The following is a 26,869-nucleotide window of genomic DNA, read 5'->3' on the forward strand; positions in this document are numbered from 1 at the left end:
GAGTTGTATGTCTATGTGAACACTAATGCCATCGATGATATCAATTATTGTTCGGTTATGCAGTATATAGAGTTATTAATAATCAATACCCAAAAGTGTCAGTCACTGCTTCAACGTCACACTCTGATTTTAAAAATCTTCAATATAATCAATTGCAATAAACAATGACGCCAATGGAATGAACACTTTTGGATATATTGCATTTGTAGTTGGAAAAAGGTGTTATGTTGAAAAAGTATCATAAATCAGTCCTGTGATCGAATCGCTAATAAAGCATACTGTTACACAGGTAACTTTTGTATGTATACTGATGACAATCACGTTACTAGTGGAACAATAATTGAGACGCAGTTCACGATATTTTAAATTATACGACAAGGTGCATATAATAGTATAGTAGATATACTGTTTACTCTTGTTGTGTTAAGTCAGGTCAAGTCAAATAGCTAGTTTCTCGTATTTCCAAAGGAAAACAAACGCATTTTTTTTCAAATATGCTTAAGACCAATATTTTACCAATATTCGCGCAAATGACAAAATTTGATTTGTAGTCTGGCTATGAGCTAAGCATTATGTTTTTTTTACTGGACCCCACAGGTGACGACAAATTATGAATTATGCTCAGTATGTCAATCAATATTGTGTATATTATGATTTGAATTCTTAAAAATTCATTATTTTACACAAATCATGCACAAGTAGTAGTTAGCAATAAATATATTGGTACAAACAAATCAGCAGAGTGAATATTGAGTTGAATATTGACTCGTATGCTCGACAATAGTGGAATGGCGAATTGTTACTTCTACTTGAACATTACTTTTACTTAATGAGGGGGGGTAGGGTTACCTGTGAAACTTTGTTTATAAGCCTTCATTCAGGTAACATTCATATTTATGAAACAGAATCCAACGTATGTAAACCCAACACTTGTATGTTATTTGTCTGCAAATTTTCTTGATGGTGTAGATGATTATACTTTAAATGTAGACAAGATAGGGTAAATGATTTTGGTATAGTGACCCGAAAATGCATAGCAACACGTTATGGACGTATTATGACATCAAATACCACTTTGTTTAACTTATGTAGTTACTATAGACAAACACTATGGCTCGTCGGGAAAATATAGTGTGGCTATTGCCAATTGAATGTAAAAACTAAATATGCACACGTAGTCCATACTTTCATTAGTATTTCGTGTTTGCTTATATTTAGTAAGCCATTCATAGTGTAGATTGTTTTTGTAGAAATTGTTTGACTACATACTGTTAGGAATTCACCGGGAATTATTAGCGTAGACTATAACTTCATATTGCGTTAAGATATTCCTTTTACTTGCGCGCTATACATAGTCCCATTTACACTCAGTCGGTTGATAAGTAACGCAGTGCTGGTATTCAGTTTAATGTTAAGCTGAACATTGATGCCAATCTAAAATGGTGGATAAATAATTCATAGCGAGTCTCTTACAAGACACAGAAATGACATTTTCACTACAATTGACTTGAACAATTCCGATAAAAGACGATGAAGAAACAAATTATTCTTTATTTAACTTAAAAAGCCTCTAGAACACGTTTCATATGACAAATTCAGGCTAAGTTGGTGTCTTGTTTATTTACAAAAAATGTCTAGAATGTTGAAGGTATATTTTGTTCTCTTGTAACAAAAGCGTGTGCGCCATGTTATTTAACATTTTAGCGCCATTCAGTGAAACAAAACATCAAAATGCCTGTACATTCTTGTATAAAGTAAACATATCTGAAAGTTTAAACCTCATTCTACAATCGAACAAATTCTAAACAAAAACTTTACGAATTAAATATAACATTTTGTCAGGCTTATTTGGACCCCTAGTTATGCTATGAAAAAAAAATATACAGCGAAGATCCATGAAACGTAAATCTTGATTATTTGACATTTTCTGTAACAAGACCAGTTGTATATTAAATGAAAGAATGTCAATTTGCAGATTTGTCTTCTTAAAAAATCAATCATCTGTCATACAATATACATGGAAAAAAGCAGGGTTGGTGTCAAAGTAAACCAATGTTGTCTATAATTTATTCTGTTGCTCACATCAATGAAAACCACAAAATTGCAAAAGTAACAGTTTCTACCAATTTTGAAATATCACTTGTCATGTGTAATTTGATGACAGATGATTTAAATTGTATCATTTGAATGAACCTTCTGTGAACGTACATACAGTAGCATCAACCGATGAAAACTATCTCACAAAATTACTATAAAATTGAACTATAAGGCAATTTCGAGTTTAATGACATTATTCATGAAATATTCTTTTGCTATACGTTGCTTAAAATAAATGACGATAAAACAAACAAAAATAGCTTATATACGTGAATTGACTTTCTGAAAATACTGTAATATTAAACATTCTTTAAAATAAATCCAGTCTTGTCATAAATAAAAAAACAAGACATCTAACAACAAAACAAGTTATATTAAAAATTTTCGACTTTCTAGGAGAAAATTGACAATACATATTGAATTATTGAATTTTTATTTTAGGAATTACTAAATAAGCGTAGTCATAAACTTGATGAAGATTAAACCTTGACGTAATTTATCAATGAGAGGTCGTCTACAGGACATACACAATTTATTTCATTAACATATTTTAAGTCATTTCAAGTTTGAAAATATATTGTTATAGAACACGAAAAATCGAGTCTGCAACCTGTTTTGGAAGTTATTGTTTCACATTTGTTCTGATTGCTGTAATTTTCGAAGGCAATCGTTCAACATGGTGCGTTGATACACAATTCCGATACCTTTTCATAAAGTTTCTTCAACGAGTATGCAAAACATTACTAAAATATGATTGTCACATATTCAATTTCTCTATGATGCATGTGGACATAGACGCCGCTGCCAAGGCTGCATAACGGTGCCATCTACCATCTTTGTGCTCATCTGCATAGTCGCAAACACCTCTCACAAACATGCATCCTTTTGAAGAAATGTGAGCAGCAGTAGCGACGCCGCTGTTTTCATTTTCAAAGCCGATAACATTTGCAGCTGCAGCTAATTTATCTCTTACTTCTGTGTTTCGCATTGCACTGTTTGCAGAACCCAATATGCCAAAATGGACTTTAGGCTCACCAGGACGACGAAGCATTGGCTCAGGTGGATGATGATGTCCCACGGGCAAGATGTCTTCCTCAGCAGCGGGCCTTTGAAATCTTTTACCCTTTTCTTTCATTTTTCTGATAGCACCGTCAATTAATTCACCAACTATTGTAGATGAACTTGGCTCTTCCTTTTCTATATCGTACTTGCATTCTCGTGCTGCATTCAACGCCTTCTGGTGAAGTCCAACATGTTCGCGTCTGATGTTTTCTCGGAAGTTATCCATGGCGAGTAAGGAAATTATTTCCCCGTAATCAAAATGGATAAACGCAGGACCGTTCTGTTCAATTGGGTACGAGACTATAACGTCACCTTTGCGAACATGGGGACGAATATATGCCGTGGTATTATTAAGGCTTGCCTCATCATACTGATAATTAGGTACTCCACCAGCGGTACCTACCATGAATATTATCTGTAAGGTGCTGAATACATCACAGAGACGTGTGACAGTTACTGCTGCGCTGTTCTCTCCCAGAAGCCCAACAGGAAGTTGCGTCATTACAACCGTCTTTCCTTTTATTTTCCCGATTTTGTAGTAATTAACATCTCCTTGAGGCTGAGTACCTTCGTAATCATTAGTTGGAGCATCAAACATCTGCAACATAGCTTCATGTTCCCAATCGAGTGCAGTGACAACACCAATAGTTGGTTTTATTTCTGACCACAAAAGAAAATACAATATTGATTAGCCTGAATACACTTGTATTTGATTAGAATAACACAGCCGGCGTCCTATCATAATATAACTTGTTTTATAATTTTGAAGTATAGTATATCATTATTTTTCAAATATTTACCTTCTTCATTGGAAAGTGCCTTAAGTGTTTCTCTGATTGTTCCTGTTGCACCATCTTCAAGGGGATCTGGTTGACTAGAATCAATACTGTCAGCAGTTATTGGTGCTGTAAATACAAAGTAAACATTGAACTAATAATGACATCATTGTGTACATAGTGCTCATTTGTTTAAATAATCCCCACATTTAATTTGACAAAAACGTAATTGACCTTGTTTATTTATTCAAAATAGATAAACGCAGGACCGTTCTGTTCAATTGGGTACGAGACTATAACGTCACCTTCGCGAACATGGAGACGAATATATGCAGTGGTATTATTAAGATTTATGTAAGAAATTAAAGTATAAAAATATATACAAAAAATTCTACATTTATTAAATTGATATTACCTTCGGTGTCACGTATTTCATTGACAACTGTTACATCAACTTCCAGGGGACAAGTACGACTGGAATAAATCGATCTGGTAGCACTTACTGATACTGTGAAAAGAACATGCAAATATAAATTACTGAATAGTACAATTTACATCACGTGTTTTTGAGTGTATACACCCCAGCTATAAAGTTCACTCTATTCAAAGAACATTTCGTTTTTTATCATTTGGAAGTATATCGCTATTTTTCGAGTATTTACCTTCTTCAGTGGAAAGTGCCTCAGATGTTTCTCTGGTTGCTTCTGTTGCATCAACTTCCAGAGGATCTCGTTGACTGGAATCAATACATCTGTCAGCAGTTATTGGTGCTGTAAAAAATAAAATAAACATGGAACTAATAATTACACTATTGTGTACATAGTGCTAATTTGGTTCAAACAATCCCTAGATTTAAGTGGAAAATACGTAATTGACCTTGTGTATACATGTTATCCTCCTTTATCTATGTATTCACTTTGAACAACTTGCAATGCACATATGTAATTATGTAAGCTATTAAATTAAGTATAACAATATATACAAAAAAAAATCTACATTTAACAAATTGATATTACCTTCGGTGTCATGTATTTCATTGATAACTCTTACATCATCTTCCAGGGGACAAGCACGACTGGAATTGACAGATCTGATAGCACTTAGCGATACTGTGAAAAGAACATGCAAATATAAATTACTGAATAGTACGATTCACAACACATGTTTTAGAGTGTATACACTTGAGCTAGGAAATTCACTATTCGGTTTTTAACATCTTTTTTACAGAAATTGTCAACGGTAATGATAATAATTATCCATGTCATATATAAACGTATAAATCATAGGTAATCTGTCAAAATCAAATTACAGAAGTGTTCGACAAATTCAACTGTTTTTCCCGCTTTTCCGCGAAGACCGTAAATTGCGTGTCAAAATTAAATATGTTATTTATGTAAGCAATTGAATAATTAAATAGATATATATGAAACAACGTTCAGTTTACGAAAATGAATTTACCTTTGGAGGAAAGATATGTGTCATCAACTTCAACATCTACCCTTGGGGTATCTGCATGACTGGAATCAGTAGATCTGTCAGCAGTTCCTGATGCTATAGTAAATAAACATGGAAATAGTAATAACACAATACACTACATAGGCCAATCTATTCAACCGTGTAATCATGCACCAACCATTCAATGATTCATGCGTTAGTTTAAGGATTCAATGTGGATGAAAACATATCAGTATTTTTGCTACTGTAAACTAATGACTACATTGGATTGATGGGGCATGAAAACGTTGTTTTTGTAGCAAAGATCTAAATCTTCATTCGATGAAACAATGAAATTCCATGATACTCACATTTGGGGTACCATATTTTGGGAAAGCAAATAAGGTGCTTCTCCGAACAGAATTTCTCAGTAGTGGCTACACAACCATCATCTAAATCTAGGGACCATGGAATGGTTTTCGTTTCATCATGTTCACCACATGTACATTTGATGCATTCTTTGTAGGACAATCGCGAATACTGATGCTTTACTATCTGATAAAGATGATTGTCTACCACCTCCTTTATCTTTAGTTGTTGACCATTTTGCAGATTACCGATTACGACCAGTCCGATGTCGCACCCCTTCTTGAATAGCTCTAGCTTTAAGGTGGTTTCTGAATCATCTATGGCAAATCTTGCTGCATTTAGAAATAATTTGGCATCCTTCCATGTATGCAAGCACTTCACAACAAGTTGATGGAACAGTGCATCGGGTAGAAAATTTCCCTCAAAGTGATAATATAGTGGACTTGATCTGCCAGCTATTAGCGGATCCAATGACTTCTCTTTCAGCATACATGGCATGTAATAGATTTCCTGGTCGCTATTATCAGATGGGCGCTTACAGATGATGTGAAACTTTTCATACATCCGAAGGAGAACCTCTTTATCATCCAGTCTATCTTCTGCCTCCAGTATGATATCTACCATTTCTTCATACAACAAACCATGATCAAACAGTTGATTGTAATACCAGTGTATCGCCGTAATTAGAGCAACCCGTTCCTCGTATTTAGACATTTTAGTGACAAGAATTCTCAACAGTTCAATCAACCACGGTGGATCAATAATGACGACGTTTTTTAAAATGTCGTCTTCGTGAAAGTAAATCATTTCACGAATACTATGGTAGTACTTCAAAGCTTCCTCGACCATGTCTTCATCCAGGCCTAACTTTTTGCCTATGCTGTGTACTTCGGATATTTGTACGAATTGCTTTTTCATTTGCCGTAAGGCTAACTCAAGTCGAATTTGGGCGCATGGATGTTTACATTTGTGAACAATGGAAAGTTCTTGAATCTTATTCTTGAGCGCGGGAATCTCATTGTTCACTGATAGACCATCACTCCTGCCTTTGTTGGTGATAGCAAATTTACCGGCATACAGCTCACGGAATGCTTTGGGAGTATTCCGGCTTATGTGAGTTATAATTTCATCCATTCTCTTATCCACCACCTGCGCAAAAATATGGCTAAAACTGAATAATTGCATTCATATTACATTCCGTTTATTTATAGCTGGGATATATTACAACAATAACAACATATTCAATGTGTAGATGTGGTAGGATATAAGGTAAATTAGAGGCTTATACGAGCATACAAACACGAACATTGTATACTCAGACTTTATATAGCCGTATGCTCCTCGTTCCTATATTTTTCATACGGCATCCTCGTAATAACATAATATTATTTATTAACAATATGAAATCAAATAAAGTTATAGTCAACCTTAATCTCGATCCCTCTAGATTTCAGAATCAGAGAACACTAGAATATCAGCGCTAACTTGAGATTACTGCTCAGTGCGAATAATTATATAATGCCAATGCTGGTTACAGAAATATTTATTTTGTCATTATATAATAATATTATGAAGAAATTTCCTGCTATAAATAAAATATATTCATTGTCACTACAGCGTGTGACAAGAACAATGAAATTATATACTAGTACATAAACGGATATTGAAAAGATTACGCTTGATTACCTCTGGTTCTACTAAATCTGTCTTTGCGCCCACTATGATGAACTTTGAACTTGCTATTCCATTGGTGTCAGGGTATGCGTCAGGGACGGAGTGCGTATATAGTGAATTGACCCAGGAAGATATAACATCTGAAATATCATACAATCTGGTTATAGTCTCTTCATGCTCAAATTGTATTATATGCCGGACTGATAGTCAACCAGCTCATGTGAATGTGGTGGTTGTGAACCCATAAAGTATTAGTTGCAAACAGTCAAACTCCTATTTTCATCTGTGCGACATTGACCAAAATAGTAAATGCTTAGACCCATTAAAGATGTAATATTTAAGGTGGGGGTAAATATATACTCTGGTACCCTGTTTATCTATTTGCAAAAATTTGATCCGTGAACACATACTATAAAGTCTATTTGGAGTCATGCAGATATTTACGGTTCTAAGGATACATTAGTAATATAAACATTAATACTAGGAATAATGTAAACCATGTTGGTAATATAAATATTATGAAATGATAAATATGCCCACACAATTATGTGGGCATGTTGAGACGAGATTAGGCTTAGTAGCAAGACGTTTTCAAGATGCGTACGCGCTAGCTCGCCGGTAAGTAAAACACTCGACTAGTAAACAGTGCTCTTCACACTTAGAACAGATTCAAAATACAATTGACGCATTGACACTCAAGGTACCCTCTTAATATATCCTTTTAATGTAAATTGTGCAATAACTTATCGTGTTATGAATTTGGACTAAGACCAGCAGTCTGATCGTTATGTAACAGGTGAATGACAAGTAGTTGATTTTAGAAAAGATAAGTACCGCTAAAATACCACACATATGGTTACATAAGACTTCATTTGGAAATTCTGAAATTTTCCCGGCTTCAACCAGGCTTGGTCAAACACAAGCAGCTGCAGATCTTAACTGAGGGCCCCTAAATGTTTTATCCATTGGTTAATAAAACGATAGTGTTGGTTACTGAGGAATGCACAAGATCCGCAACACACTAACATCCCTATCAAATTATAAAATTGAGTTCAACATGCGACAATGCCAACGAATTTTTCAGTGACAATAACATTGTAATATTGATATATTACGATGTGAAACTCAAAGCTTCATGAAACAAATAACTAACATCTGATGCTTTTTTTCCACTCATCAACAGTTCATGCGCTTAACTCAATGTCCATACAATTTCCATCGGTTAAAATATGTCAAATAAAAAATATCAGCAAAATTCACCGATAATGATTTCAATTAGTCCAAAATGAGTTGTGTTGCTTACCAGATATGCGTTCCAAAATAAATTTGATTATAATACCACAACCTCAACATGTTTAGTCGTAGCTATTGAGGACCCAGTTACATCATTAACGCAAATGAGTTTGTTTCCAAATTAGCTAATTACAAAGGCCACCTTTGTTTGCTTGCAGCAGTGGCGGCACAAGGGGCGTCGCCCCTACAAAATTTAGCTGAAACCCGCCGCCTTTGTAGACATAAGTGAATACATGTCTCACTATGAGACCAACTTTATAGCTGCGTTTTTTAAACACACCGCAGATCCTTTGAAAGAAATGTACTGCTCTTTTTGTATATTAATACACGATTTATTAACCGAGGACATGTTATAGTTTCTGTGCAATATTACATCTTTCAAACCTATAATGCCCAGTGTTCGGCAAAATAGATTCTAAATGATACTGATGGGTGAGCAGTTGATTAATGTTTTCCACATAAAAATCGAAATCGACACTGTTGCAAGGCACTGCACCGCGCCCATACATGTTGTTCAACAAAGGAATCTGTCGACAGGAATAGTTATTCTGAATTTTACCTTTAACTTTCTCTTCCTTGTCGGATTCACCATCAGCATAATCAATTGTATCATCCAGTGATTTAGATATGTCAACCACAATTATATAAATACCTTTCATCACAAGGAATATCTGTAATATACAATAATAAATATAGTTTTCCTGAAATATGGAGTAATCTACTTATCTGGATATGGTAAGCAATAATCACAATTTGGTTTAAAGTGAAAATTATTTGAATTGTTATATTTTGGCATGTTTAAAATATACCTGGTGACTGATCTGGTAAATTTTTTGTCCTGCAAAGTCCCATAATGAGAAATTAGAGTATGATTCTTCTGTATCAGTCTGTTCAAGTCGCTCAAACATTCGTTTAAGACCCTCATTACGTAAAGCCACTTCTCTTTCAAAGTCAACATGGGAATTTCCAATCCAACTTTCATCTGGTGAATCCTCTTTCATCTGAGATGCTACAATCTGGCCGAGTAATTTTTTCAGTTCCTCTTCTAGCATATGGCAAAAATACTCACTCTTTTCTGAAATTATATTTAGATGAAGTTTAAATGACGTGTTCATAAATAGAAAACCGCATCAGCCTTAATGATTTTGTAAAATGACACCAGTATAATCTTATGACGTAATCATTTGATCATTAAAAACCCTGCTAACCAGCATTCACAATGTTGGCATATTCGGATTTACTTACAAAGTACTCAGAATGATCAGCCCCTCGAACAGTCACAATCATTTATTAACGTCGTTGACTCAAATATGCAGACATCACTAAATCAATTGGCGATAATAATATATGTAGAAAACAATTTTATTACAATCAAAATAAGCTGCGAGACGGGACCGACCGTGCTCGTTTTATTCGTGGTTGTAATCGATAAAAGCCTTGAATCATAATTTCAAAGTGTGTGCCACCTGACTCAAATGTGTCAAACGCAATGAGCATAAATCTACACAGGACCAAGTGTTGTTTTCGACTGTGGACACAGTACCCGAGCCAGTGTCAATCGCATGAGGTACTGTTCAACCAAATTTCAAACATAATCTTATTTAATCCCTGTAAACTATCCACAATATCCCGAAAATAACAAATACTCAACATGAACTGATTTCTTTTGGTCCTGCGGTTGAATTGACTGGACAGTTTATAGGGAAACTAAACAATGCGACCAAATGTTTCGTTTGCCTCGTCAAGTACTGCAATCGCCATTCCCCTCGGACTCCACAGTTTGAGCAGTTTTAAGTGATGCCGAATAAAGCTTAAATAATTCGACATTAATTTATTACTTGATCAATTTGACACAGTAGATTGTATATTTGGTCATTGGTACGTATTGTCTTTTTCTATAATTTGACTAAAAGTCGACAACTAACTTTTTCGCTTGATACAAAATAATACAAAACCATAGTTTTCTCGTTTTATACTAGTATAAAACATTGCTTCCACTCACCCCTCTTTATCCAATTCAGTACATCAAGCCCATATGTTTCAATCCCATCAGTACTTATGTGTTTCTTCACAAAGGCTTCACCAAATAAACTTTTAATGGTCGACGTCTTCCCGGTACCAAATGAGCCGACAAACATTATACATCCTCTGGACATTTCCATGTACGTGTCATTGTGTAGCAAAGGAGTCTTTTTATCACCTGTAGTAAATACAATATATGAAGGGATGAAGCAATTATCCTCCAATCTGGAGGAAATAGTATGCACAATTTCCAATACCGGCATTCATTGCATTATACTGGATAGGCAGCTATTTTCACAACAATAGTAAAGCACTTGTGTAAATACATCTTACACATATTGTTTTTATTCTCAAAATGTAAATTATAATAATCATAGGAACCTAGATTCAACATTGCAGAAGACTAGTTTATTGTTAATGCATGACATTCAAAGAATAATAATGACTGGATTCATAATTTGAAAATTGTGTTGATGCTATTGCTATTGTTTTCTTTGGTGTTTCATTCAATTGTTTATCACAATGAAAAGTTGAATATAAAAAAAAATATTTAAAGTAATTGTTTTTTTCATTGAAATGACATGGATGGGATAGAATATAACTCAAAATAGATTACGATATACTAACGCTCCAATTCAGACTGACTAATTCGAACTGACTCAAATATTAGGGTTTCGATTTATTAAAGTCATACTTACCAACTGGAGGTAACCATGAAAAGTAATATAAATAAATAGCAAAGCATTAGATGAATAATCTTCCTTTATTTTAAAATCAGTGTTCTTATGCTAATTAGCACGTTATAATCCCAGTTTGTACTGTCATATTTGAGTGTGAAAATGAGATTAAAAACTAATACTTATAAACCGCAAGCATTCATTGACTACAAAATAATAACATGACATACTTTACGTTTTGTTTATTATCTATACATTAAAAGGTCTTTGATAGCTACACTGAACATTACGTAATATAATATAATATGTATGCCTGCTCATTCTACTATATTATCAACGCGATAATCAAAAAGAAAACAAGTGTCTAAATGTTTAACAGCAAGAGTAAGTTTTGGGACTGGAATTGCCCCCTCGACAGTGATTTTTTTTTTATTTAAGTCCGGTTTAACCTTTGCTTGCTTATTCACAATTCCTTTTTTCATTGAATAGCGATAATGAACAGTTTTATTTATCTTGAAATCGCTCATAAATCAATATTGCAATCAATCATCATGGTTCTATTCAATCTGGGTAATGTCATTCATAAACACGAATGCCAAATCAATGAACACATCATGCAAGTCAGATCTGGCATGAAACAATAGAAACAACCTTGATTTGTATGGCATTTTTCTGTTTCCATTATACGAGAACACTCGTATTTTATTAGTATCATCCGATATTATCCTACTAATTCAAAAATAATTGTACATGGCTATAAACTGTATAATAATTGATGGACACTACAAAACATGCAAAAGTGTCATATCAGTTTGATTACTTAAACGTGGAAATAAACAAAGAAACATTATACTTACGTTTTCTAATTCTTCCTAATTGAAAAATATAATAAAAGCAAAACAAAATCAAGTACATAATATATTCATTTAGTTATTAACGACAGTGACATATTAGATATGACTGACACAATGAGCATGCAGACTGACTCATTAGACTGATAATTAAAACGAGAAAATAACATAAATAAATCATAATAACCAACTGTGCAATTCCCAATTGAGTCATATGAAATACAAAAATAAAGCAAATACATGTTATATGTTGTTTTTGACACTCATCAATGTTCTACTCCTCTAAAAAAGTGCAATGCCATAGACATGAATTGTTGTTTCATTGCGTGACTGTGGCGGACACTACTAAACATGCGATAGTGGCATCTCATTCGACTGATAATTGAAACGAGAAAATAAACAGAAACAAATCATGCTTACCATCTGCAATTCCCAATTGAATCATATGAAATACAAAAATAAAGCAAATACATGTTATATGTTGTTTTTGACACTCATCAATGTTCTACTCCTCTAAAAAAGTGCAATGCCATAGACATGAATTGTTGTTTCATTGCGTGACTGTGGCGGACACTACTAAACATGCGATAGTGGCATCTCATTCGACTGATAATTGAAACGAGAAAATAAACAGAAACAAATCATGCTTACCATCTGCAATTCCCAATTGAATCATATGAAATACAAAAATAAAGCAAATACATGTTATATGTTGTTTTTGACACTCGTCAATGTTCTACTCCTCTAAAAAGTGCAATGCCATAGACATAAATTGTTTTATTATTGCGTGACTATGGCGGACACTACTAAACATGCGATAGTGGCATCTCATTCGACTGATAATTGAAACGAGAAAATAAACAGAAACAAATCATACTTACAAGCTGCAGTTCCCAATTGAATCATATGAAATACAAAAATAAAGTAAATACATGTAAAATGTTGTTTTTGACAGTCATCAATGTTCTACTCCTCTAAAAAGTGCAATGCCATAGACATGAATTCTTGTTTCATTGCGTGACTATGGCGGACACTACTAAACATGCGATAGTGGCATCTCATTTGACTGATAATTGAAACGAGAAAATAAACAGAAACAAATCATACTTACCAACTGCGCAATTCCCAATTGAATCATATGAAATACAAAAATAAAGCAAATACATGTTATATGTTGTTTTTGACACTCGTCAATGTTCTACTCCTCTAAAAAGTGCAATACCATAGACATAAATTGTTTTATTATTGCGTGACTATGGCGGACACTACTAAACATGCGATAGTGGCATCTCATTCGACTGATAATTGAAACGAGAAAATAAACAGAAACAAATCATACTTACAAGCTGCAGTTCCCAATTGAATCATATGAAATACAAAAATAAAGTAAATACATGTAAAATGTTGTTTTTGACAGTCATCAATGTTCTACTCCTCTAAAAAGTGCAATGCCATAGACATGAATTCTTGTTTCATTGCGTGACTATGGCGGACACTACTAAACATGCGATAGTGGCATCTCATTTGACTGATAATTGAAACGAGAAAATAAACAGAAACAAATCATACTTACCAACTGCGCAATTCCCAATTGAATCATATGAAATACAAAAATAAAGCAAATACATGTTAAATGTTGTTTTTGACACTCGTCAATGTTCTACTCCTCTAAAAAGTGCAATGCCGTAGACATGAATTGTTTTATCATTGCGTGACTGTGGCGGACACTACTAAATATGCGATAGTGGCATCTCATTTGACTGATAATTGAAACGAGAAAATAAACAGAAAAAAATCATACTTACAAACTGCGCAATTCCCAATTGAATCATATGAAATACAAAAATAAAGTAAATACATGTAAAATGTTGTTTTTGACAGTCATCAATGTTCTACTCCTCTAAAAAGTGCAATGCCATAGACATGAATTGTTTTATCATTGCGTGACTGTGGCGGACACTACTAAATATGCGATAGTGGCATCTCATTTGACTGATAATTGAAACGAGAAAATAAACAGAAAAAATCATACTTACAAACTGCGCAATTCCCAATTGAATCATATGAAATACAAAAATAAAGCAAATACATGTTATATGTTGTTTTTGACACTCGTCAATTTTCTACTCCTCTAAAAAGTGCAATGCCATAGACATTAATTGTTTTATTATTGCGTGACTACGGCGGACACTACTAAACATGCGATAGTGGCATCTCATTCGACTGATAATTGAAACGAGAAAATAAACAGAAACAAATCACACTTACCAGCTGCGCAATTCCCAATTGAATCATATGAAATACAAAAATAAAGCAAATACATGTTATATGTTGTTTTTGACACTCGTCAATGTTCTACTCCTCTAAAAAGTGCAATGCCATAGACATAAATTGTTTTATTATTGCGTGACTGTGGCGGACACTACTAAACATGCGATAGTGGCATCTCATTCGACTGATAATTGAAACGAGGAAATAAACAGAAACAAATCATACTTACCAACTGCGCAATTCCCAATTGAATCATATGAAATACAAAAATAAAGCAAATACATGTTAAATGTTGTTTTTGACACTCGTCAATGTTCTACTCCTCTAAAAAGTGCAATGCCATAGACATGAATTGTTTTATTATTGCGTGACTGTGGCGGACACTACTAAACATGCGATAGTGGCATCTCATTCGACTGATAATTGAAACGAGGAAATAAACAGAAACAAATCTTACTTACCAACTGCGCAATTCCCAATTGAATCATATGAAATACAAAAATAAAGCAAATACATGTTAAATGTTGTTTTTGACACTCGTCAATGTTCTACTCCTCTAAAAAGTGCAATGCCATAGACATAAATTGTTTTATTATTGCGTGACTATGGCGGACACTACTAAACATGCGATAGTGGCATCTCATTCGACTGATAATTGAAACGAGAAAATAAACAGAAACAAATCACACTTACCAGCTGCGCAATTCCCAATTGAGTCATATGAAATACAAAAATAAAGCAAATACATGTAAAATGTTGTTTTTGACAGTCATCAATGTTCTACTCCTCTAAAAAGTGCAATGCCATAGACATGAATTCTTGTTTCATTGCGTGACTATGGCGGACACTACTAAACATGCGATAGTGGCATCTCATTTGACTGATAATTGAAACGAGAAAATAAACAGAAACAAATCATGCTTACCATCTGCAATTCCCAATTGAATCATATGAAATACAAAAATAAAGCAAATACATGTTAAATGTTGTTTTTGACACTCGTCAATGTTCTACTCCTCTAAAAAGTGCAATGCCATAGACATGAATTGTTTTATCATTGCGTGACTGTGGCGGACACTACTAAATATGCGATAGTGGCATCTCATTTGACTGATAATTGAAACGAGAAAATAAACAGAAAAAAATCATACTTACAAACTGCGCAATTCCCAATTGAATCATATGAAATACAAAAATAAAGCAAATACATGTTATATGTTGATTTTGACACTCGTCAATGTTCTACTCCTCTAAAAAGTGCAATGCCATAGACATAAATTGTTTTATTATTGCGTGACTATGGCGGACACTACTAAACATGCGATAGTGGCATCTCATTCGACTGATAATTGAAACGAGAAAATAAACAGAAACAAACCATACTTACAAACTGCGCAATTCCCAATTGAATCATATGATATACAAAAATAAAGCAAATACATGTTATATGTTGTTTTTGAGACTCGTCAATGTTCTACTCCTCTAAAAAGTGCAATGCCATAGACATGAATTCTTGTTTCATTGCGTGACTATGGCGGACACTACTAAACATGCGATAGTGGCATCTCATTTGACTGATAATTGAAACGAGAAAATAAACAGAAACAAATCATACTTACAAACTGCGCAATTCCCAATTGAATCATATGAAATACAAAAATAAAGCAAATACATGTTATATGTTGTTTTTGACACTCGTCAATTTTCTACTCCTCTAAAAAGTGCAATGCCATAGACATAAATTGTTTTATTATTGCGTGACTATGGCGGACACTACTAAACATGCGATAGTGGCATCTCATTCGACTGATAATTGAAACGAGAAAATAAACAGAAACAAATCACACTTACCAGCTGCGCAATTCCCAATTGAGTCATATGAAATACAAAAATAAAGCAAATACATGTTATATGTTGTTTTTGACACTCGTCAATGTTCTACTCCTCTAAAAAGTGCAATGCCATAGACATAAATTGTTTTATTATTGAGTGACTGTGGCCGACACTACTAAACATGCGATAGTGGCATCTCATTTGACTGATAATTGAAACTAGAAAATAAACAGAAACAAATCATACTTACCAACTGCGCAATTCCCAATTGAATCATATGAAATACAAAAATAAAGCAAATACATGTTAAATGTTGTTTTTGACACTCGTCAATGTTCTACTCCTCTAAAAAGTGCAATGCCATAGACATGAATTGTTTTATCATTGCGTGACTGTGGCGGACACTACTAAATATGCGATAGTGGCATCTCATTCGACTGATAATTGAAACGAGAAAATAAACAGAAACAAATCACACTTACCAGCTGCGCAATTCCCAATTGAGTCATATGAAATACAAAAATAAAGCAAATACATGTTATATGTTGTTTTTGACACTCGTCAATGTTCTACTCCTCTAAAAAGTGCAATGCCATAGACATAAATTGTTTTATTATTGAGTGACTGTGGCCGACACTACTAAACATGCGATAGTGGCATCTCATTTGACTGATAATTGAAACGAGAAAATAAACAGAAACAAATCATACTTACCAACTGCGCAATTCCCAATTGAATCATATGAAATACAAAAATAAAGCAAATACATGTTAAATGTTGTTTTTGACACTCGTCAATGTTCTACTCCTCTAAAAAGTGCAATGCCATAGACATGAATTGTTTTATCATTGCGTGACTGTGGCGGACACTACTAAATATGCGATAGTGGCATCTCATTTGACTGATAATTGAAACGAGAAAATAAACAGAAACAAATCATACTTACCAACTGCGCAATTCCCAATTGAATCATATGAAATACAAAAATAAAGCAAATACATGTTATATGTTGTTTTTGACACTCGTCAATGTTCTACTCCTCTAAAAAGTGCAATGCCATAGACATAAATTGTTGTTTCATTGCGTGACTGTGGCGGACACTACTAAACATGCGATAGTGGCATCTCATTTGACTGATAATTGAAACGAGAAAATAAACAGAAACAAATCATACTTACCAGCTGCAATTCCCAATTGAATCATATGAAATACAAAAATAAAGCAAATACATGTTATAAGTTGTTTTTGACACTCATCAATGTTCTACTCCTCTAAAAAGTGCAATGCCATAGACATGAATTGTTGTTTCATTGCGTGACTGTGGCGGACACTACTAAACATGCGATAGTGGCATCTCATTTGACTGATAATTGAAACGAGAAAATAAACAGAAACAAATCATGCTTACCATCTGCAATTCCCAATTGAATCATATGAAATACAAAAATAAAGCAAATACATGTTATATGTTGTTTTTGACACTCATCAATGTTCTACTCCTCTAAAAAGTGCAATGCCATAGACATAAATTGTTTTATTATTGCGTGACTATGGCGGACACTACTAAACATGCGATAGTGGCATCTCATTCGACTGATAATTGAAACGAGAAAATAAACAGAAACAAATCATGCTTACCATCTGCAATTCCCAATTGAATCATATGAAATACAAAAATAAAGCAAATACATGTTATATGTTGTTTTTGACACTCGTCAATGTTCTACTCCTCTAAAAAGTGCAATGCCATAGACATAAATTGTTTTATCATTGCGTGACTGTGGCGGACACTACTAAACATGCGATAGTGGCATCTCATTCGACTGATAATTGAAACGAGAAAATAAACAGAAACAAATCATACTTACCAACTGCGCAATTCCCAATTGAATCATATGAAATACAAAAATAAAGCAAATACATGTTACATGTTGTTTTTGACACTCGTCAATGTTCTACTCCTCTAAAAAGTGCAATGCCATAGACATAAATTGTTGTTTCATTGCGTAACTGTGGCGGACACTACTAAACATGCGATAGTGGCATCTTATTTGACTGATAATTGAAACGAGAAAATAAACAGAAACAAATCATACTTACCAACTGCGCAATTCCCAATTGAATCATATGAAATACAAAAATAAAGCAAATACATGTTATATGTTGTTTTTGACACTCGTCAATGTTCTACTCCTCTAAAAAGTGCAATGCCATAGACATAAATTGTTGTTTCATTGCGTGACTGTGGCGGACACTACTAAACATGCGATAGTGGCATCTCATTTGACTGATAATTGAAACGAGAAAATAAACAGAAACAAATCATACTTACCAGCTGCAATTCCCAATTGAATCATATGAAATACAAAAATAAAGCAAATACATGTTATAAGTTGTTTTTGACACTCATCAATGTTCTACTCCTCTAAAAAGTGCAATGCCATAGACATGAATTGTTGTTTCATTGCGTGACTGTGGCGGACACTACTAAACATGCGATAGTGGCATCTCATTTGACTGATAATTGAAACGAGAAAATAAACAGAAACAAATCATGCTTACCATCTGCAATTCCCAATTGAATCATATGAAATACAAAAATAAAGCAAATACATGTTATATGTTGTTTTTGACACTCATCAATGTTCTACTCCTCTAAAAAGTGCAATGCCATAGACATAAATTGTTTTATTATTGCGTGACTATGGCGGACACTACTAAACATGCGATAGTGGCATCTCATTCGACTGATAATTGAAACGAGAAAATAAACAGAAACAAATCATGCTTACCATCTGCAATTCCCAATTGAATCATATGAAATACAAAAATAAAGCAAATACATGTTATATGTTGTTTTTGACACTCGTCAATGTTCTACTCCTCTAAAAAGTGCAATGCCATAGACATAAATTGTTTTATCATTGCGTGACTGTGGCGGACACTACTAAACATGCGATAGTGGCATCTCATTCGACTGATAATTGAAACGAGAAAATAAACAGAAACAAATCATACTTACCAACTGCGCAATTCCCAATTGAATCATATGAAATACAAAAATAAAGCAAATACATGTTACATGTTGTTTTTGACACTCGTCAATGTTCTACTCCTCTAAAAAGTGCAATGCCATAGACATAACTTGTTTTATCATTGCGTGACTGTGGCGGACACTACTAAACATGCGATAGTGGCATCTCATTCGACTGATAATTGAAACGAGAAAATAAACAGAAACAAATCATACTTACGAGCTGCGCAATTCCCAATTGAATCATATGAAATACAAAAATAAAGCAAATACATGTTATATGTTGTTTTTGACACTCGTCAATGTTCTACTCCTCTAAAAAGTGCAATGCCATAGACATAAATTGTTTTATCATTGCGTGACTGTGGCGGACACTACTAAACATGCGATAGTGGCATCTCATTTGACTGATAATTGAAACGAGAAAATAAACAGAAAAAAATCATACTTACCAACTGCGCAATTCCCAATTGAATCATATAAAATACAAAAATAAAGCAAATACATGTTATATGTTATTTTTGACACTCGTCAATGTTCTACTCCTCTAAAAAGTGCAATGCCATAGACATAACTTGTTTTATCATTGCGTGACTGTGGCGGACACTACTAAACATGCGATAGTGGCATCTCATTCGACTGATAATTGAAACGAGAAAATAAACAGAAACAAATCATACTTACGAGCTGCGCAATTCCCAATTGAATCATATGAAATACAAAAATAAAGCAAATACATGTTATATGTTGTTTTTGACACTCGTCAATGTTCTACTCCTCTAAAAAGTGCAATGCCATAGACATAACTTGTTTTATCATTGCGTGACTGTGGCGGACACTACTAAACATGCGATAGTGGCATCTCATTCGACTGATAATTGAAACGAGAAAATAAACAGAAACAAATCATACTTACGAGCTGCGCAATTCCCAATTGAATCATATGAAATACAAAAATAAAGCAAATACATGTTATATGTTGTTTTTGACACTCGTCAATGTTCTACTCCTCTAAAAAGTGCAATGCCATAGACATAACTTGTTTTATCATTGCGTGACTGTGGCGGATACTACTAAACATGCGATAGTGGCATCTCATTCGACTGATAATTGAAACGAGAAAATAAACAGAAACAAATCATACTTACGAGCTGCGCAATTCCCAATTGAATCATATGAAATACAAAAATAAAGCAAATACATGTTACATGTTGTTTTTGACACTCGTCAATGTTCTACTCCTCTAAAAAGTGCAATGCCATAGACATAAATTGTTTTATCATTGCGTGACTGTGGCGGACACTACTAAACATGCGATAGTGGCATCTCATTTGACTGATAATTGAAACGAGAAAATAAACAGAAAAAAATCATACTTACCAACTGCGCAATTCCCAATTGAATCATATGAAATACAAAAATAAAGCAAATACATGTTATATGTTGTTTTTGACACTCGTCAATGTTCTACTCCTCTAAAAAGTGCAATGCCATAGACATAAATTGTTTTTTCATTGCATGACTGTGGCGGACACTACTAAACATGCGATAGTGGCATCTCATTCGACTGATAATTGAAACGAGAAAATAAACAGAAACAAATTATACTTACCAACTGCGCAATTCCCAATTGAATCATATGAAATACAAAAATAAAGCAAATACATGTTACATGTTGTTTTTGACACTCGTCAATGTTCTACTCCTCTAAAAAGTGCAATGCCATAGACATAAATTGTTTAATCATTGCGTGACTGTGGCGGACACTACTAAACATGCGATAGTGGCATCTCATTCGACTGATAATTGAAACGAGAAAATAAACAGAAACAAATCATACTTACCAACTGCGCAATTCCCAATTGTATCATATGAAATACAAAAATAAAGCAAATACATGTTACATGTTGTTTTTGACACTCGTCAATGTTCTACTCCTCTAAAAAGTGCAGTGCCATAGACATACATTTTTTATCATTGCGTGACTGTGGCGGACACTACTAAACATGCGATAGTGGCATCTCATTCGACTGATAATTGAAACGAGGAAATAAACAGAAACAAATCATACTTACAAGCTGCAGTTCCCAATTGAATCATATGAAATACAAAAATAAAGCAAATACATGTTATATGTTGTTTTTGACACTCATCAATGTTCTACTCCTCTAAAAAGTGCAATGCCATAGACATAAATTGTTCAATCAGTTGACTGTATGCTATAGTTGATTTTCATTCCGATGAATATTGAGCAGTAAGATAATACTTTCTCTCTGTAATCATCAATTGAATTAGGTTTCTATTGGACACAACTAATATATTATCGATTGGCTTTGTGGCCACTTGCATTCCTGTTATACTAACGTTCCTCTGGAAATATTATTCTCGCAGTGTTTTTTTTTTCGTAATACGATCTATTTTAACTTCTCATTACCGGAAGAATAACACATCAATGTAAATATTGCCAAAATCAACAAAAACAATGTACAACCAAGAAACTCGCATGAAAAAATGATGAAGCCGCATATTGAATTAGTAAAATGAATTGCATGGGCTCCGAATATATTAGTCAAATCTTGAAGGTCCATTGTATGTCACTCTGGCAGATATTAATTTCCAAATAAATGTAGTTATTCAAAGCGTTATGTTATATGGAACATGAAAATGAGATTGAATGAATTATTGTAGATGAATTTTCTTGTAGTAGGGCAAATCAAAGAAAAAAGATGCTCTGAAAATATAAATTGTGTCAACGATTTTTTCTCAAGTAATTATCTCGAGTTCCAGTTGCATACATTTTTCCTTATTTTGGCGATACATTGCACATCGATAAGAACGATAATTTGATGTTTTCCTAATGTTTTCCGATTGGTAAAGTAGGAAAATCAGCATACATGCTTCACTGTCATTGATGAATAGCTTGCTCGTACACGAAGGAAATCAGGCTAATTCGAGTAGAAAATATTGTATTGGACACGTTACATACAAACTTGATGTGAATTTTATGACCCCCGCCAAAAACGTCATGTTCTTGGTTTCGTTTTTTTTCATGGCGTAAACGCTATAATTAAATCAATGTGTATTAATTTCGACTATAAATTTATATTCTATGTGCCATTTATATTTTATGTAGTAGTGTCTGTATACATTTAATATGTGGTACTCGGGATTGCCCATTGGCTCACCGCGTGCTTTGTAGCTTTTGGTTAGAGATTCTGAAGTCACTTCACTTTGTTACTAGCGCACTCATTGGAAGTTCAAAGTTGCCTTTGGTCATACGTCGATACGTGCAACAACGACGGCGCCGGTGATCTCTCGTCGCTGTGCAACTTAGCCAAAATAAAATACATGATCATTTGAACACTGCTATTACAAGACTTGTTGGAGGTAATACATTTGACGCGAAGCTATTCACAAATCGGGTTTTTTACTGTTGCCAGGGCAACAGTGGGCCCGGATTTTTATCAGATTTTACCACCAAATTGGAGTGAAACTGACCTGCCTGGCAAGTTTGAGCGAAATCGGCCCAGCCCTAAAAATATCAAAGAAGTAATACGTGAAAACACACATAGAAATACGCACACACAAAAGGGATTTTAATGGCAGAGCAGATTGCCGCACTACAAATCAGTATAACAAGAAAACAAGACATGAACAAAGCAAAATATTCGTTGAGGCTTCTATGTAGTTTATGTAATGTAAAATCATTATTAATGAACATAATGATTGAATGCAAGTTAGAAAACGAATGCACGTTTCATCTATGAATGGATGCAAATTACAATATCTATACTTACAAATAACTGCAATAATCCAATAAAAGAAGGGAATAAAACAAAATATACGTTATTATTTATTCAACTTGTATAGTTTACAAGTTTGAAAAAAATACAACTATGGCAGGCAATTCATACTTTGCGAATAATTATTAATGAGAATAAAATAATTCTATTTCGTTACATTGCGTGCTTTACGATGAAATGCAAGTTATAATACGTATACTTACCAGCTGTAAAAATCCAATAAAATAAAATAAAAGGAGGAAATAAAACAAAATTTAAGTTACTATTTATTCAACTTAAATAGTTTACAGGTTTGCAAGACATTCGTCTATAGAAGTTGATTAATATCCGCCGAATACAAAATTACTAATAGTGCATGTAATCACGTATTTTGAGATGGAATGCATGCTAGAATACGTATACTTACCAACTGTAGTAATCCAATAAAAGGAGGGAATAAAACAAAATATTCGTTATTTATTCAACTTAAATTGTTTACAAGTATAAAAAATACATCCATTGAAGGCAATTCATACTTTTCAAATGTAAAATCATTATTCATGAGCATAATATATGTATATTACGTTGCATAACGTATTTATGAATGAAATATGTATAGTTACACAAAACTCCAGTAATCCAATGAAGGGAGGGAATAAAACAAAATGTAAGTAACTATTTAACTTATTACTAATGAGCATGATGAAACTATTATATCGTATTACGTCTATTGAGATGGAATGCAAGTTATAATACGTATACTTACCAGCTGCAGTAATCCAATAAAAGGAAAAACAAAATGCAAGTTAATATTCATCTAGTGGATGTAGTGTGAATATACAGTATGCAGCCTAAGAGTGCAACTAGTTTCAGGGTTTTAATTCGAACTGGCGTCAGGTGTATTTGTAAAAAAAAAATAATTCCTGAATTACAACAGACGCGATGTAATATTTTGGCACATGGGTAACGTACCCAGCAACGGGCGAGTGTAGGGCAAAAATATAAAAAGTCAAAAAGAACAATAGACATGCAACCCCGGAAGAAGTGTAGGTGGGTACAAAACGGGACAGCTGGAAAAACTTCATAAGAATGAAATACAGTATGCCTCGTTATGATAATTTTTAGAGTAATTCTAAAAATATAGACATAAATATATTTTATGAAAACAAATAATAATATACTTGACAGCAATTGCCCAGGACTAGTGTAAATGTAGATGCGGGCACGTGTAGCACACGATTATGTCCATACGATTTGCAGTCATGTTCGCGATGAAGCTGACAGGTCATTCGTACGTAGAATGGAGAGTAACTACCTCAATGGTGGATAGAATTGGCGCAGGAACGAAGTTAAACTTTGTTGTCACCACTAACAGGAACCCGGTACCAGGAGTAGAGTATTCAAATCGTCATGAGTCTCACAACGACTTTTGGACCAATTTTGTCACCGTGACGTATCATCAACGCCGGTGACGTGGTATGCAAGCTTTATATAAATCCTGTACACCTGGTATTAGCACCACAATACACTCGGCGGAATGAATTAACATCACAATAATCACGAAATGCATTGTTACATTCCATATTCACAGGAAAGGATGGCCATTCAAAAGTCTTGCTGCATATATTAAAATGCCAATGCCACACTACCACCTCAGTAACTTTACAGTTATTTCCAATGATCTCTGAAACAGGGTTCCTAGGTCCCTGTGACGTGATTTCCATCTCATGCAAGGTATGAGTATCGAATGTACATAAAGTTCATGATCTTTCTGAACTGGCCTTGGAAACCTTCCCATGCACACATTGACACGATAACGACATATAATGTCTGTATCATTATAACATATTTAAATACACCCACGTGCACCACTCATGGAAGAGTGTAAATATTCCTATCCCAGTTGTCAAAACCTACATCGCTGTCAAGTGCTTATACATGTCAGACTTTATGGAATATACTCTAAAATAAAACTTGTTACACAAGCTGAGAAACGTAGATTACCAGCTGTAAAAGTTTATTTTTGCATAGAAAATAGACTGAAAAAAATGTAGCACGTGTGCGTTCGCCGAGTGAATATGACCGTGACATAGTTTTTCACCCTCCATAAAAATATGAAAATATTATGCTATAGATAATTTGCATGTTTGTTTTTCTTGCTTTAGCAGAATCGAGTGAACGTTTTCAGAGACTGTACAAGTTAGTTGGAAGACGTAGACACTGGTTACACTGCGATTTGGAAACAAGGACGAGATGTGTACTGGTACTCGGTGTGTTTAGACCGTTCTGTCGTTTACATCTGTCCTGCCTTCCGATTTGTTGTAATTAGGTCACGAAATTTGCGCAAGCTAACAAACCTGAACTTGACCTCAAATTATGTGTATGCAACAGGCGTACATTTGTTTGTATACATACTTTCTGTTCTACGAGGATTGCCATGCACTATTAAGTGCCACAAAATTAAGTTTTAAGATATAGTTGGTTTAATAATACAAATGTTCACCCCAACAGCAGTGAAAATATAGTTTTAGAGACTCCCAGAAATCATTGTCAACCTCGGTTCGCCCGTGGTTGCTACAAACGTATCCCCACCTCGGTTATGATGCTTACCTAACATTAATTTAAACGTATGCTTCCGCTCTGCAATATCCTGGCTCTGCTCTATATCATTGCTCTGGTGTATCAGAAAAAAAATAATAATCAATATGTGTGTCCCTAAATAAGTTACATTAATAATCACATTAATTCTGTGTTATTATATGCAGCTTATAGTTCTACTACTAATAATAAAAGTAATCACTATACAAAGCAATACATAGTATATAATCAGTAAAAATACATTTGACTAACATAATATTTATTTTTTGATGAAAGAAATAAATGAACAATTTTATTTTCCAACTGATGCTTTCAGTTGGTGCATTATCTTAATATCTCATCTAGTGGCAATTATTTTAAGTTCGTGTTATCCACGCATTAAATTAAATGTGGCCACTTTAATCATCAGTAATGTTACAATAAAACATACAGACATATGACACGATAGCCTTGTGAAGAATACGGTGCTTTGCTATGTTCTTACTTACCGGATCAGGTGATTCGTGTTCAGAATTTTCGTTCACGGTCTCACGTGTTAGATCATTATTGTTGGCAATACCTGCAGTCTCTCCCAAAATATCCATTTCAATGGATTCCTGTTTCTCGTGCCAAAAAGTGTAAAATAATGAATCATGATACACTCATGTTGAGAGGGAGTTGTAAACATTGTCTTATTATTGAAAATATCAGATTTAAGACAACCTATGAAACCTAACATTATAGTCAATATAAAAATAATAAGTAAGATCATAGCCCTGTATACGCCTTATTTAAATGTAACGATAATGGTTTCATACCTGATTAGCTTGTACACTTTCATGATTCTCGGCTCCCTCAATGGCATCCATTTCTTGAGTATGAACACGTTCATACACGATGTCACGTCTGTGCTCGTTACTTTTGTCCTTCATTAAAGAACACACAAATATACTATTTACAAGGTTACAACTTTCTATATCAGTTTAAAGTGTATATTGAGCATTTTGCCAATTGTTGTATGAATTAAATAATTTCAATGCTTGAACACAAAATAACGACAAAATACTGCATATACAGGTAGTACATTCTTTGTGATTGCGTGCATAACTCAATAATA

At 33.9% G+C, this 26,869-nt stretch overlaps 1 protein-coding gene across 1 annotated transcript; it reads right to left on the reverse strand.

The window, feature by feature from the left end:
- Positions 1 to 1,526: 1,526 nt before the first annotated feature.
- LOC144363815 (uncharacterized) lies at positions 1,527 to 26,684 on the reverse strand. The gene is made up of 14 exons (XM_085505930.1): positions 26,571 to 26,684; positions 26,262 to 26,375; positions 25,786 to 25,849; positions 10,708 to 10,905; positions 9,515 to 9,780; positions 9,265 to 9,376; positions 7,425 to 7,552; positions 5,741 to 6,887; positions 5,394 to 5,486; positions 4,952 to 5,044; positions 4,598 to 4,705; positions 4,351 to 4,443; positions 3,960 to 4,064; positions 1,527 to 3,819 (listed from the first exon to the last, which is right to left on the reverse strand). Exons 1-14 carry the CDS (start codon positions 26,682 to 26,684, stop codon positions 2,855 to 2,857), a joined length of 3,600 nt encoding a protein of 1,199 aa, XP_085362056.1. The 3' UTR covers positions 1,527 to 2,854.
- Positions 26,685 to 26,869: the final 185 nt, after the last annotated feature.

The sequence above is a fragment of the Saccoglossus kowalevskii genome, chromosome 12 (genome assembly GCF_978046115.1).
Source record: "Saccoglossus kowalevskii chromosome 12, keSacKowa6.1, whole genome shotgun sequence".
NCBI classification, from domain to species: domain Eukaryota; kingdom Metazoa; phylum Hemichordata; class Enteropneusta; family Harrimaniidae; genus Saccoglossus; species Saccoglossus kowalevskii.